General features: G+C 48.7%; 1 protein-coding gene across 3 annotated transcripts; it reads left to right on the top strand.

Annotated features, from left to right (window-relative positions):
• Positions 1 to 3,063: 3,063 nt before the first annotated feature.
• Positions 3,064 to 15,676, top strand: LOC127784538 (uncharacterized). 3 transcript variants are annotated; one of them, XM_052311868.1, is made up of 5 exons: positions 3,064 to 3,271; positions 3,425 to 3,523; positions 4,058 to 4,144; positions 8,279 to 12,864; positions 14,558 to 15,676. In XM_052311868.1, the coding sequence occupies exon 4, from the start codon at positions 8,295 to 8,297 to the stop codon at positions 10,620 to 10,622; it is 2,328 nt and encodes a 775-aa protein (XP_052167828.1). In that variant the 5' UTR covers positions 3,064 to 3,271; positions 3,425 to 3,523; positions 4,058 to 4,144; positions 8,279 to 8,294; the 3' UTR covers positions 10,623 to 12,864; positions 14,558 to 15,676. The 3 variants fall into 3 exon arrangements, with proteins under 3 accessions (XP_052167828.1, XP_052167827.1, XP_052167829.1); XM_052311867.1 differs by lacking the exon at positions 3,425 to 3,523; XM_052311869.1 differs by lacking the exons at positions 3,064 to 3,271; positions 3,425 to 3,523; positions 4,058 to 4,144 and adding an exon at positions 7,203 to 7,263.
• Positions 15,677 to 15,714: the final 38 nt, after the last annotated feature.

Here is a 15,714-nt window from a genome sequence, read left to right as displayed (position 1 = left end):
TAACTGATCACATAGTTGGGGGCTACACCTAATTAGGTGCATCTAGTTGATGCACCTGATTTTTTCTATTTCAGCCCTTCACAGTCTTTGATTTTAGTACTCGGGAGACCAAGGCAAAAGAAGTTGGAGCACTCGGATTATTGTTTTGAATTATGAGAGAAGACTATTTCGTCAACTGTAAAGGTCCCAGGGGCTACTGTAGAGATTATGGATACCCCATACCTACACGGCATGTATATCCGACTGGGTATGGGGTGCCATGTATAGATAGACTATCTTTAAAGGGACTCGGGTTAAAATCCAAACTTGTTTGTCAAGGAAATACCCGGGATCTTAGTCGGTTACGATTGTATCTTATCTGTAACTACCTATTCCGTTAGGGATATGGGTTGTACTTTGTAATACGGACTCCTCCCCTATATAAGGAGGGGTCCGGGTGCCTCTTGGGGTACGATTTTTCTCCCATATCATACGATCTATAATACACTCGGCGGATCAATCCCCGGACAGGAGTAGGGTATTACTTCTTGATTAAGAAGGCCTGAACCTGTATAAAATTCCTTGTCTCTAAACCCATCCACTTTTCCAGCTTGATAGCCACCCCTTTTAGTATTGCCGAAATCTTGTTTCGACACTTGCGGCAGCGCTTGGAGCACGCTCCAGAGCTCCCGTAGACGAGGTCGTGTTCCCGTCGCTGCAGTGGACGAAACAAGATGGAGTCAAAAGAGGATTTGCTCGGCATGGAGAGAAGATAATAGAACGTGAATTAGATAGGGATGGAGACGGCTCGTTGGTGATCGGCGGCCGACGACGAAAGAGAGGTGGAGAGGGAGAGTTGGAGCTCTCTCCTTGGGTTTCTTCGGCTCAGGGGTGGACAGTGAAGTTTCGCGATGCGTCAGGGAGAGGAGTAGAGGAGGAGCTCGGCATTTTGAGGGCGTCAACACGTCATAGCCACGTGTCGCGCGCGTTCGGACTCTGAAGGGCGGCAGAGCGTGCTCCCTCCCTCCCTATGTGTCTCTGGTCGGCTGGAGGAGGTGAACAGAGGGACAGCGACCCAGAGATGATGACAGGTGGGTCCAGGGTGGTGTGGTCTAGGTGTGGGTGTAAGGGATGGGTAGGATTTTGAGTGAAAATCGATTTTTCAGTTATTTTCAAGATTATTTCTCTCCCCCTTACTTTTTAAATCTATAGTTTAATTTGTGGACTTGATAAAATTAGAGGGGATTTTTCTAGAGGTAGATGAAGGTACCTAGATTCCATTTGGACGCGACTACACCGAGACCGGTATCGCGATAGCCCTATCGCGCGACGTGCGCGTGCCCATGCCAAAAAAGGAAACAGCGTTTTCCCGGGCCCCCGCGTGCGCCATGGCTCAAAAAGGAAAGGAAAGTGCGCGCTTGCGCGCGCAAGCGCCGTGCAACGCCACACGTCGTTAGCTGGCGTGGGCCCCAGCTAAGACAGCACAATGCGCCTCTCTCCCCCGCTCCAACCCATCAAATCCGGACATCGGCGACATCAATCCCCACGCAGTCGCCACAGCGGTAAAAATCAGAAACAAATCGCCATCTTGGAAGAGGGGAAGGAGGAGGAGCAAATCTAAGAAGAAAAAAATCGCCATCTTGGAAGAGGGGAAGGAGGAGGAGTAAATCCAAGAAAATATCCAGGTAAAGTACACATGAAGTTCAAATTCTGTCTTCTTTGAGATCCATCCAAAAAAAAACAAATAGAACTAACCTAGAAACTTTTAGATCTTTTCTGTATTCTTCGAGAAACGAATTCATATGAATATGTGCTGTAGTTTTGTAAGTAATGAGCTGTAGTGTTGTTTTCTGTCTTCCTTTATACCCCAATTTCACTTTCTAGTGCTGCTGAGAAAAAAAGTTATTGAAAAGGCATGAGTACTGGTGTTTCAAAATCTCAAAGCGATTTTAACAGGAAGTTACTTCTAACAAATCAGTAAGTTACTTCCTATGAACTTGCAACTTACTTCCAGATAAACTTGAATTCACAATCCCTAGTTTACACAGCATGATACATTCCATCTAGTTGCCTCTCAGAGCAATTTGAACAAAAGTTACTTTACTTCCCAAAATAAACTTAAATTTGCATTCCCTAGTTACATAGGCATGAGTAATGGTGTTGGAAATCTCAAAGCAATTTTAACAGAAGTCTCAGTGCATTTTTAACAAAAAGTTACTTCTAACACTTCAATGAGTTACTTCCTACAGTACACTAAATTACTTCTCACTGTGTATTAAGTAACTTCTCACTGTGCATTAGGTTAATTCTCATAGCAATTTTAACAGAGTCTCAGCGTATTTTTAACAGAAAGTTACTTGGAACAATTCAATGAGTTACTTCCTAGAAACATGCAAAGTTACTTCCCTATAAACTTGAATTTACATTTCCTAGTTACACATTTTGTACCTTGTTTCTATATACAGCATGATGCATTGTAACATACTAGATTTTTCAGGGTAAAATTTTTGTGAAAATATTTAAAGTCGATGTTCTTCGTTCTTTCGAGTCTCCCAATCCTTATATTTCTTTTGTTCCCTCTAAGTTTTCGACTCCCACGTAACCTTGTTTAGTTTCCCTCTCCAAACCAAATCTGAGATATCCAGAGAAAATTCCCAAAATCATCAGAAGAGCTCGTGTTTATTTTAAGTTATCCCGGAGTCATCATGCAAATATTCTAAAAATCAGTCTTAACGATTTCCTATTCAAAAATATCCTACCAAAATTCTATACAAAAATCTCTCCAAAAATTCAAATAGATCACTGTGTTTCTTCTCGGACCGAGTTCCTTGCAATCCAGCCCATATTCCGGATTTCCTTTTCCCTGGTCACTCTCTGTGTTGGGCTGTTCTACCCCATGTCCTGGCCCAGCCTAGGCAGCCCGGCTCCAGCCGAGCCTCTGCAGGCCGACGCCATCCAGGGCCGCTCTCGCGCTACACGCATGCAGCCTCGCGCCCTTCCCGTGCTCGCACACGCCCGCCCGTGCCGCCTCACATCAGCCACGCGCCGATCTCCATTAGCCGTCGCGCAAATCATAGCGAGAGGCTGAGCTCGCCTCGCCATCGATCTCCCCGGTCGGTTCCTAGACCTTGCACTCTTTTCCTTTTTCTCCTTCTTCTTCTTTCCCTGGAAGCGTTAAACTCGTTTTCATCCCAAAATTTCCTCAGCCACAGCCAAGGCCAGCTGTGTTGCCGATTCGTCGTCGTCGTCCCTCTGCTGCTGCACCACAGCACCGCAGGAACACCTCTCATCGGTGAGAATTCTCCCTAACCTTTGTCCCCTTCTTTCCTTGCTTCTATCGGGTTCCTATCGTGCTCCTGTCCACCACCATGGCTGCCACCGAGGTCGGCATGGCCGACGCTTCATCTCTATCAACTAACCACAAAAATGGAACCTTCTCATCCAGGAACACGTTTTGACGCACTCACCTGCCCGCGTTCGCCACCGGAGCTGCCACTTCCATGCCCGGTGTCACCATAGCTCCCGATCTGGAACTCGCGTTCCGGTTAGCTCTGTTGTCTTCCAGCCCAGTGTCCACGTCCTGTGGGGGTGTCAGCCTGTGGAACACGTCATGCTATCGTATCCATCGCCGTTCCCTCACTGGAGCTCTAGAGCTTTTCTCTCTACCTCTGTTACTCACGTGAAAAGCCACGGGAAGAACATGAACAGTGCCGGCAGCACTGTTTCCTATTGGTTGAACCCAACCAATCCCATCAAAACCACCTAAATAGTGCCTAACCACAATAAACCAGTCCAAACAATTCCATTAGGATGTTTTTCTCATGTTCGAGCTCTAAAACTCCAAATCAATTTCAGTTTTCACCTCTGTCATCTATAGCATTAATTCCAAATTGCAACCACTACTACACATACCATGAATCATAACCTTAGAATAAATCTTTTGTCATCCAAATCAAGTTAACTCTTGATTTATCATTTTCTTTTGCTCTGGCTCCGATTCACAATATTTATTTTATCGTTTATTTGTAGTATTTTTATTTTAGGCTTATTTGGTCGTTTCTTCGTGTGCGTACGTTAGATGATGTTGAAGATTCCACCGGACTCACAGGAACTGAAGTGGACCTAGAAGGCTACGCTGAAGCTTCGGAAGGCCACCTTCCACAAGGCAAGCCACAGTTCCAATTTTTGATCATATTGAAACCTAGTAGAGAACCACTTAGTTATTTTATATAAATTATTTTTGAATAAACTTGTTAGTTTAGTTATTACCCATTATTACATTGTTATTATTGGCCAAATCCATGAATTGCTATATCACGTCCCTTTGATAACCTAGTGGATAAGACCACCAAATATCTATATTCATATACATGGTTTACCCGTCGTCACGTGGTGGCGTGACGGGTGATATAAAATGTGTTATTTGATATAAGTCACTTGCCTAGAGTGATATGGAAGATTAATTCCGGGTGACGATGGATGTTGTGGTGTGTGAGACCGTGCATGTTTGACACGCCCTAAAGTTTCCCCCTCTCCTTGCTTTAAAAATTGGCTAAATAAATTGCTCGAAGAAATTGTTTAAATTAACCTAAAGCTAAATCCCTAATTAATAAATGCATTTAATAATCAAATTTGCCATGGTGGAATTTTTCTTGGGTTCCACATGTCACAATATATTAACAAGATTTTTAGTGGAATTTTCAGAGCCTTAGAAATAATTTTAACCAATTAAAAATGAGCAAGCGCAATATTTTTAATCCCTGGAAAATCCTTTCTTCTTTTCCTTTTTCTTTTCCTCCTTTTTTCTCTATTGGGCCGTCGGCCCACTCCCTCCCGCGCTCGGCCTCCCCTTTGTTGGGCCGGCCCATGCACCCCTCCCTCCTCTCTCTGGGACGCCGACAGGTGGTCCCCACCTGTCGGTCGTCTCCTACCTCCGGCAATCGCCGCTGCCGTCGAAACCGCCCACGCCGCCGCCGCCGTTTTCCACCGTTCTCCGTGCCCCACTCCGCCCATGCCGCGCGTCCACGTCACCGCCCCACTCCTCCGCCTTTCCCGCCCGCGCGCATGCACGAAGTGGGCGGGATTCATTTTGAATCCCACCCCACTCTCTCTCTCTCCTCCCCACGTCGCCGACGGTTTCGACCATCTCCCCGGCCACGTCTGCCCCTCCCTCGCCCATAAAAACCCTCCCACGAGTCCCCTCCCTTGTTTCCCCCATTTGATGTCCTCTCCCACGCCCCCTACCGCGCCCGCGCCGTCACACGCGAGCTCCGCCGCTGCCGCCCATCTCCGGCCGCGCGCCGCCGCCGCACCGTGCCATCGCCGCCGTCGCGCTCACCAAGCCCGTCCGCACCTCAGCCGCCGCTTGGTTGCCGCCGAACAACGCCGGAGCCCTTTTCTCCTCGCGCGCCGGTGAGACCTTCTCTCCTCTCCATCTCCGGCCAGCAATTCAAGCCGCCGTGGTCGCCTTCCCTTCCCATAACCCCTCTCTGCTCTCTCTTAGGGTGCCGCCGCCGCCCGTCCGCGCCTCGGCATCGCTGATTGTCACCGCCGTTTTCTTCCTTCGTGCCGGCCGCCGTGCTAGCCGGTGAGGAATCCCCTCTCCTCCTTCCTTCTCTCTCTCCCATGAGCGCCGCTGCCCTCCGCGCGTGCGCCGCCGTCTTCAGCCGCCGCCGCCGCCTTCGCGCCGGCCGCCGCCGTCTCCCGCACCGCCGGTCACCGCCGGTGGACCACCCGCGTGGTCCCGGTCCACGGTGGACCGGGCGCCTTGTGCCGCTGACCCATGGGGCCCACGTGCCGGCGCCCCCTCCCTCTCTCTTGAGCCGCTGACAAGCGGGGCCCGCTTGCCGGCGCCGCCCCCCCTTGATGATGTCAGCCCTGGGCATTTATTGCGCAATAAATAATTAAGGACTTTTTCTTTATTAGTAAAAACACAGTTTATCTTCTAAAATTCATAAGTAATTCATCCGAGCTCCGTTTAAGTCCATTCAAGTCTCAGTAAGTCAAGAAAAATGCAAAGAATCCATTAAAAATGGTTTTGTTTCCTGTTTCAGTAGTCTTATAGCATGTTTTGCTTGTGTGCTTTGTTTGTCGCGTAGAATTCGGCTGTTTCGTTGATCCGCGGTTTCTCGAAGACGTTGTTGAGGTCTCATCAGTGCGAGAGCAAGGCAAGTCATGCAATACAATTGATCATATTGTACCCAATTTACAAATATCCCGCATTTCTATTAAATGTTGTATTTTTTTACAATGTCATGTGGGATGGGTCCTATTACTCAGCCATATATTGTTTACCATCTGCCATTGATAACTTGGGTATCAAAATGACTAGATGTTGGCTTAGGAAATGCTTAGCCATGCTTAGTTCAACTAGTACACAAATGGGGATCACATTATTACATAGACTTTGTCTACTAGCATAGCTTTGGATTGGTGCAACCGCAATGGTGTTAGTTAATTAAAATACACTGAATGGTGGGCTGTGGGTGCATGGTTTTGCTGGTCGCACCCATGGCAGTTAAGGACCGGTTCACAGGAAATTCTGGGAGACTTACCGTGCTTACCACAAGCGGGAGTGGGTAACTGCTTGATCTGAAGTATAGCTCGACCCTTTCCTAGGCACCGGTGGCGAGGGTGGGCGTGATGGAGTTGGGTCGGCCGGGGTGTCCGGTTGTCCAGCTGCCGGATTCACCGCGGCGCAAGAGGGGACCACCCACTGCCTTTTGAGGGGTGGGGGTGAAACCTTAGCGTGGTGTGGATGGTTAGGGGAGGGATATGTGGAGGGTCTTGTCACGATTTCCCCCTTTGCAGTATCATGGTGATACTTCGGGGCATGGCGACATGTGTGGAATCGTGTCTTGTGGGTACAGTTGTACACCTCTGGCCAGAGTAAAACTATTCGAATAGCCGTGCCCACGGTTATGGGCGATCAACCAGATTCACCGTGATTAGTCTCACCCCAAGTTTAGTTTAATGAACTGGTGTAGTTCAGGTGGTTGGTTAGGCCTGTTGCAACGTGGTGTAGCGTTGGACAATGATTGGTTAATACTGCTTAATTACTACTACTGTTTTACTGCTTTCAACTACTGCTTTGAAATGCCTGCTTTATGCACAAGAACCTTTAGCCTCCTTTGGTTATATCCTGCATCATACCTCCTCTTCCGGTATGACTTGCTGAGTACAGTGGGTTGTACTCAGTCTTGCTTTCTTTTTCCCCACACCAGAGCTGAAGATCTTCCTAGTGGGAGCTGTCCTGTTGGAGTTGGTTTCGTCGCTGCCATCAAGGTTTGCCTGTGGAGTGGAGTCGCCCTGCTACTGAAGTCAAGTTTCCAAGTCTAGCTCGTTTTATCTTTTCCGCTGCATTTTGTAATCTTTTCTATTTTTGTAAGACGTGGATTTGTAGGTCAACAATTGTCGTTTCTGTACCCTAGCTGGTCCTGGACAGGGATTTAATGCACATTCAGCTTAGAAATTCTGGTTCGTGAATTTCTGGGCGTGACAAGTTGGTATCAGAGCCGACGTTGACCGTAGGACAAGCCAACTGGAAAACCTAAGAGCCCTCTGAACCCCTTTTCATATGCATATGCCTTTTTCACTTGGATTTGTTTCGGGAAAATTTGGGGTTTTGCCTCTTTGGTTGGTGGGAAAAATCTTGGTCGTTCATTCGGATTGGATTTTTAAATTTAGCTCAGTCTAGGGTTTTAAAAAAAATATATTATTTGGAGTTTATTCGACAGTCAGTCGGGAATCTATCAGGTGATATGCATTAGGTCGTGTCTAGGTTCGATGGGGCGATTTTATGCGTATCATTATAGCTATGCATCTATTTTATGCATTAATTTATTGATTAGCTAGTTGCATCAGTATCTTCATTTGAGTTCATGAAAAATGTTCTATGCATAAAAATCAGCCATGCTATGTTATTTATTTGAGTCATTTATTGCTTTGTTTAATTTGGATTTGAGCATGAATTGGTTCCTATCCCTTGTCCATCTTTAGATGTCAGACCTGTTCCCCGATTGCAAGCGCCGCTCCGAGCTTCTGAGTCGCTGCCCTTAGCTTTATCGTCTTCCTAGTTTTGTTTGGTTGCTAGTTTCCATGCTTAGGTTTGTTGCTTGTAGGTTAGTCGGCGGTCGATATCATGTGTCAGTGGTATGGCTGCCTCAATTAGGAGTTGTTTGCTTCCTTTTCAGTGTTTTAATCAAAATTAAGATAATTGCACTTAAATTCATAAGCAAGATTAGTTTTTGAGCCCCCTGTTTTTCTTCCTTTTCTCATATTTCTACCTATCCCCCTTCAGATGGTGAAGACAAGGAATGGTTCCCGTGAATCCAACAACGCCAGTGGCAGCGAAGAGCAGATCAATGGAGCACGTGCCAACAGTGCATGCATCTGAGAACAGTCCGTCTCCACCGCCCGAGAACCCAACAATTGCTCAGGTGTTGGACAATCAGACTCAGATGATGACAATGATGATGCAACAGATGCAGCAACAGTACCATCAGGTGTTGCAGCAGGTGCAGCAGCAAGCACAGCAGCAGCAGCAGAACCTGCAGTTTGGTCCTCCACCCCCTCAGTCCAAACTGTTAGAATTTCTTCGTGTCAAGCCACCCACTTTCTCAAGCACCACCAACCCAATCGAGGCCAACGACTGGCTTCATTCCATTGAGAAGAAGCTGAATCTTTTGCAATGCAACGAGCAAGAGAAGGTTGCTTTTGCTACACACCAGCTGCAAGGTCCCGCTTCTGTTTGGTGGGACAACTACATGGTGATCCGTCCAGCTAGGACAGAGGTTACTTGGTCAGAGTTTTGTCAGAGTTTCAATAAGGCACAGGTTCCTGAGGGAATCATGGCACAGAAGAAGAGAGAGTTCCGTTCCCTGCAACAAGGAACCAGAACAGTTATAGAGTATTTGCATGAGTTCAACCGCCTCGCGCGCTACGCCCCTGAGGACGTGCATACCGATGCCGAGAGGCAGGAGAAGTTTCTGTCTAGTCTTGATGATGAATTGACCAACCAGTTGATCTCTAGAGATTATGAGGACTTTGAGAAGCTGGTGGATAAGGCTATCCGCCAGGAGGAGCAGTGTAACAAAATGAACTGTAAGAGGAAGGCAGCTCAGTTCAGGACTCCCCAGGGCAAGTATCAGAAGCCTCGTTTCACGATGGGACATCAGGGTGGACCTTCCACCATGATTATCCGGCAGCACCGTCCCTACCACCCGGGTAGCTTCAATAAGAACCACCATAGTGGCAGTCACAACAACAGTGAGCAGCACAGCCTCAACCCTACTCCGAGTTCACTAAAGATTCCAGCTCAATCAGTTCAGCCAGCTCTGCCAGAACAGCCCAAGAGGTTGGGAGAAAAGCCCGAACTCTGCTTCAATTGTAACCAACCCGGACACACGGTTGGAAAGTGCCCGAAGCCAAGACGTGCTGGACCCAAGTTTCTTCAGGCTCGTGTCAATCATGCGTCTGCAGAGGAGGCGCAGTCAGCACCTGAGGTTATATTGGGCACATTTCCTATCAACTCGACACCGGCAGTAATATTGTTTGATTCTGGTGCAACTCATTCCTTCATTTCTAAGCGTTTTGCTGGTGCACATGGGTTATCTTTAGTGAAGCTGAAGATACCTATGCGAGTTCATACTCCTGGAGGAGGCATGACCACAACTCACTATTGCCCGTCAGTGATAGTTGAAATCCAAGGGTTGATTTTTCCAGCCAACCTCATTCTTCTCGAATCCAAGGACCTAGATGTCATACTTGGAATGGATTGGTTGACAAGGCACAGAGGAGTGATTGATTGCGCTAGCCGCACCATCAAGTTGACCAATGTGAAAGGAGAAGTGGTAACCTTCCAGTCTCCAGTGCCGCAGAAGCCAGCGATCAGTTTAAACCAGGCTGCGGGTGAAGAACAAAAGGTAGTAGTGGAGAAAACCACTAAGAAGTTGGAGGATATTCCCATAGTCAGAGAGTATCCAGAGGTTTTTCCGGATGATCAGACAACAATGCCACCAAAAAGGGATATCGAGTTCCGGATTGACTTGGTACCTGGAACTGCACTGATCCACAAGAGGCCTTACAGAATGGGAGCCAACGAGTTGGCGGAAGTCAAGAAGCAAGTTGATGAACAGTTACAGAAGGGATACATCCGCCCGAGCACGTCGCCTTGGGGTGCTCCGGTTATCTTTGCGGAAAAGAAAGACAAAACCAAGAGGATGTGCGTCGACTACCGCGCACTCAATGAGGTTACTGTTAAGAACAAGTACCCTTTGCCAAGGATTGATGATCTGTTTGATCAGCTGAAAGGAGCTACGGTGTTCTCTAAGATAGACCTGCGATCAGGCTATCACCAGTTGAGGATCCACGAAGAGGATATTCCAAAGACAACATTCATCACTCGGTACGGGTTGTTCGAATGCACAGTTATATCTTTCGGACTCACCAACGCACCTGCCTTCTTCATGAATTTGATGAACAAGGTGTTTATGGAATTTCTGGACAAGTTTGTCGTGGTTTTCATCGATGATATACTAATCTACTCCAAGTCCGAGGGAGAACTTGAGCAGCATCTTCGGTTGGTACTCGAAAAGTTAAAAGAGCACCAGCTATATGCCAAGTTCAGCAAGTGTGACTTCTGACTTAAGGAAATTCAGTTTCTCGGTCACATCGTGAATGCTCAAGGAGTAGCTGTGGATCCAGCAAATGTGGCGTCAGTTCCCAAGTGAACCCCACCAAGGACAGTCACTCAGATTCGGAGTTTCTTAGGACTCGCGGGCTATTACCGCCGGTTCATTGAGAACTTCTCTAAAATTGCCAAGCCAATGACACAGCTATTGAAGAAGGAAGAAAAGTTTGTCTGGTCTGCTGAATGCAATAGGAGTTTTGAAGAACTTAAATGACGGTTGGTGTCTGCACCAGTTTTAATTCTACCGGATCAGACGAAAGATTTCCAGGTTTATTGTGATGCATCTCGCCAGGGGCTAGGATGTGTGTTGATGCAAGATGGCAAAGTGGTTTCTTATGCTTCACGACAGTTGCGTCCTCATGAAGGCAACTACCCAACCCATGATCTGGAATTGGCCGCAGTTGTTCATGCTTTAAAGATCTGGCGGCGCTATCTCATCGGTAGCCGTTGTGAGGTATATACAGATCACAAAAGTCTAAAGTACATCTTCACTCAACCTGATTTGAATCTCCGACGGCGAAGATGGTTGGAGCTAATTAAAGATTATGATATGAGAATACACTACCATCCCGGCAAGGCTAATGTGGTTGCAGATGCCCTGAGCAGGAAGAGTTACTGCAATGTCGCATGGGTAGAGGAACTATGCTGTGAGGTTCAACGTGATTTGGAACATCTGAACCTTGGTATAGTTGAGCACGGATTTGTAGCTGCCCTAGAGGCACAGCCCACATTGGTGGAGCAGGTTCGCATAGCTCAAGCAAGTGATCCTGAAATAGCAGAGCTCAAAAAGAACATGAGAGTTGGAAAAGCCCGAGGTTTTGTTGAGGATGAACAAGGAACAATCTGGATGGGAGAAAGATTGTGTGTACCCGAAAACAAGGAATTAAAAGACCTGATACTAACCGAGGCTCATCAAACTCAATATTCATTTCATCCCGGCAGTAATAAGATGTACCAAGACCTCAAGGAAAAATTCTGGTGGGTCAGTATGAGAAGGGAAATAGTTGAATTTGTCGCACTTTGTGACGTTTGCCAGCGAGTAAAAGCAAAGCACCAAAGGTCGGCAGGTTTGCTACAACCCCTTCAGATTCCAGAATGGAAATGGGAAGAAATCGGAATGGACTTTATCACCGGTTTGTCCAGGACGTCATCGGGGCATGATTCTATTTGGGTAGTCGTTGATCGACTCACCAAAGTGGCTCACTTCATTCCGGTGCACACTACCTACTCAGGGAAGAAGTTAGAGAGCTTTATTTGGCAAGAATCATGTGTTTACATGGTGTACCTAAAAAGATAGTGTCTGATCGAGGAAGCCAATTCACCTCAAAGTTCTGGCAGAAATCGCAAGAAGAATTGGGAACCTGTCTGAACTTCAGCACTGCTTACCATCCACAAACTGATGGCCAGACCGAGCGAATTAATCAAATATTGGAGGATATGTTGAGAGCATGTGCCCTTGACTTTGGTTGAGCATGGGACAAAAGCTTGCCGTATGCTGAGTTCTCCTACAATAACAGTTACCAGGCTAGTCTGCAAATGGCACCGTTTGAAGCCCTGTATGGACGGAGGTGTCGCACTCCGCTCTTCTGGGATCAGACAGGGGAACGCTAGTTGTTTGGTACAGAAGTTTTAAATGAGGCAGAAGAGAAAGTCAGAGCTGTCAGGGAAAGATTGAGAATCGCGCAGTCTCGACAGAAAAGCTATGCAGACAATCGTCGAAGGGAGCTCGTTTTCGAAGCAGGGGACTATGTGTATCTTCGTGTCACTCCGCTCAAAGGAGTACACCGTTTCCAAACCAAAGGAAAGTTGGCACCACGCTTTGTGGGACCATATTGGGTTTTGGAACGTAGAGGTGAAGTCGCTTACCAGCAGGAGCTTCCGCCCAACATGCTTGGCATTCATGATGTGTTCCACGTCTCTCAGTTGAAGAAATGTTTGACAGTTCCTGAGGAACAGACAAGTCCGGATCACATCGAAATTCAGGAAAATCTGACGTATGTGGAGAAGCCGACCCATATCCTCGAAATCAGCGAGAGAAGAACCAGAAACAAGGTAATCAGATTCTGCAAAGTTCAATGGAGCCACCACTCAGAGGAAGAGGCCACTTGGGAAAGAGAAGATGCGTTGAAGGCCGCCCATCCGCACCTCTTCGCCAGCTCTTCCGAATCTCGGAGTCGAGATTCCGTTTAAGGGGGGTAGGTTTGTCACGCCCTGAAGTTTCCCCCTCTCCTTGATTTAAAAATTGGCTAAATAAATTGCTCGAAGAAATTGTTTAAATTAACCTAGAGCTAAATCCCTAATTAATAAATGCATTTAATAATCAAATTCGGCGTGGTGGAATTTTTCTTGGGTTCCACATGTCACAATATATTAATAGGATTTTTAGTGGAATTTTCAGAGCCTTGGAAATAATTTTAACCAATTAAAAATGAGCAAGCGCAATATTTTTAATCCCTGCAAAATCCTTTCTTCTTTTTCTTTTTCTTTTCCTTCTTTTTTCTCTATTGGGCCGTCGGCCCACTCCCTCCCGCGCTCGGCCTCCCCTTTGTTGGGCCGGCCCATGCGCCCCTCCCTCCTCTCTCTGGGACGCCGACAGGTGGGCCCCACCTGTCGGTCGTCTCCTACCTCCGGCAACCGCCGCTGCCGTCGAAACCGCACACGCCGCCACCGCCGTTTCCCGCCGTTCTCTGCGCCCCACTCCGCCCGTGCCGCGCGCCCACGTCGCCGCCCCACTCCTCCGCCTTTCCCGCCCGCGCGCATGCACGAAGTGGGCGGGATTCATTTTGAATCCCACCCTACTCTCTCTCTCTCCTCCCCACGTCGCCGGCGGTTTCGGCCATCTCCCCGGCCACGTCCGCCCCTCCGTCGCCCATAAAAACCCTCCCCCGAGTCCCCTCCCTCGTTTCCCCCATTTGCCGTCCACTCCCACGCCCCTACCACGCCCGCGCCGTCACACCCGAGCTCCGCCGCTGCCGCCCATCTCCGGCCGCGCGCCGCCGCCGCTAGAGCCGCCGCCACGCCGCGCCATCGCCGCCGTCGTGCTCACCGATCCCGTCCGCACCTCGGCCGCCGCTTGGTTGCCGCCGAACAACGCCGGAGCCCTTTTCTCCTCGCGCGCCGGTGAGACCTTCTCTCCCCTCCATCTCCGGCCGGCAATTCAAGCCACCGTGGTCGCCTTCCCTTCCCCTAACCCCTCTCTGCTCTCTCTTAGGGTGCCGCCGCCGCCCGTCTGCGCCTCGACATCGCCGATCGTCGCCGCCGTTTTCTTCCTTCGCGCCGGCCGCCGTGCTCATCGGTGAGGAATCCCCTCTCCTCCTTCCTTCCCTCTCTCCCATGAGCGCCGCCGCCCTCCGCGCGTGCGCCGTCGTCTTCGGCCGCGGCCGCCATCTCTCGCGCCGCCGGTCGCCATGGCCGCCGGTCGGCTTTGAAGCCGAGCCGAGCCGTGCCTAGCCGCCTCCCCCGCGCCGTCCGATCGCCTTTGAGGCCGATCCGGACCGTCGGTCCCGTGGACCGGCGGTGGACCACCCGCGTGGTTCCGGTCCACGGTGGACCGCCCGCCTTGTGCCACTGACCCATGGGGCCCACGTGCCGGCGCCCCCTCCCTCTCTCTTGAGCCGCTGACAAGCGGGGCCCGCTTGCCGGCGCCGCCCCCCTGATGACGTCAGCCCTGGGCATTTATTGCGCAATAAATAATTAAGGACTTTTTCTTTATTAGTAAAAACACAGTTTATCTTCTAAAATTCATAAGTAATTCATCCGAGCTCCGTTTAAGTCCATTCAAGTCTCAGTAAGTCAAGAAAAATGCAAAGAATCCATTAAAAATGGTTTTGTTTCCTGTTTCAGTAGTCTTATAGCATGTTTTGCTTGTGTGCTTTGTTTGTCGCGTAGAATTCGGCTGTTTCGTTGATCCGCGGTTTCTCGAAGACGTTGTTGAGGTCTCATCAGTGCGAGAGCAAGGCAAGTCATGCAATACAATTGATCATATTGTACCCAATTTACAAATATCCCGCATTTCTATTAAATGTTGTATTTTTTTACAATGTCATGTGGGATGGGTCCTATTACTCAGCCATATATTGTTTACCATCTGCCATTGATAACTTGGGTATCAAAATGACTAGATGTTGGCTTAGGAAATGCTTAGCCATGCTTAGTTCAACTAGTACACAAATGGGGATCACATTATTACATAGACTTTGTCTACTAGCATAGCTTTTGATTGGTGCCACCGCAATGGTGTTAGTTAATTAAAATACACTGAATGGTGGGCTGTGGGTGCATGGTTTTGCTGGTCGCACCCATGGCAGTTAAGGACCGGTTCACGGGAAACCCTAGGAGACTTACCGTGATTACCACAAGCGGGAGTGGGTAACTGCTTGATCTGAAGTATAGCTCGACCCTTTCCTAGGCACCGGTGGCGAGGGTGGGCGTGATGGAGTTGGGTCGGCCGGGGTGTCCGGTTGTCCAGCTGCCGGATTCACCGCGGCGCAAGAGGGGACCGCCCACTGCCTTTTGAGGGGTGGGGGTGAAACCTTAGCGTGGTGTGGATGGTTAGGGGAGGGTTATGTGGAGGGTCTTGTCACAATTTCCCCCTTTGCAGTATCATGGTGATACTTCGGGGCATGGCGACATGTGTGGAATCGTGTCTTGTGAGTACAGTTGTACACCTCTGGCCAGAGTAAAACTATTCGAATAGCTGTGCCCGCGGTTATGGGCGATCAACCAGATTCACCGTGATTAGTCTCACCCCAAGTTTAGTTTAATGAACTGGTGTAGTTCAGGTGGTTGGTTGGGCCTGTTGCAACGTGGTGTAGCGTTGGACAGTGATTGGTTAATACTGCTTAATTACTACTACTGTTTTACTGCTTTCAACTACTGCTTTGAAATGCCTGCTTTATGCACAAGAACCTTTAGCCTCCTTTGGTTATATCCTGCATCATACCTCCTCTTCCGGTATGACTTGCTGAGTACAGTGGGTAGTACTCAGTCTTGCTCTCTTTTCCCCCACACCAGAGCTGAAGATCTTCCTAGTCGGAGCTGTCCTG

This window comes from Oryza glaberrima, chromosome 9 (genome assembly GCF_000147395.1).
Source record: "Oryza glaberrima chromosome 9, OglaRS2, whole genome shotgun sequence".
Lineage (NCBI taxonomy): Eukaryota > Viridiplantae > Streptophyta > Magnoliopsida > Poales > Poaceae > Oryza > Oryza glaberrima.
This window is presented reverse-complemented; position numbering and strand designations above follow the sequence as displayed.

Bases quoted from the DNA above. Each gene is read 5' to 3' on its own strand.
- LOC127784538 (XM_052311867.1), top strand. From the start codon at position 8,295: ATGGTTCCCGTGAATCCAACAACGCCAGTGGCAGCGAAGAGCAGATCA.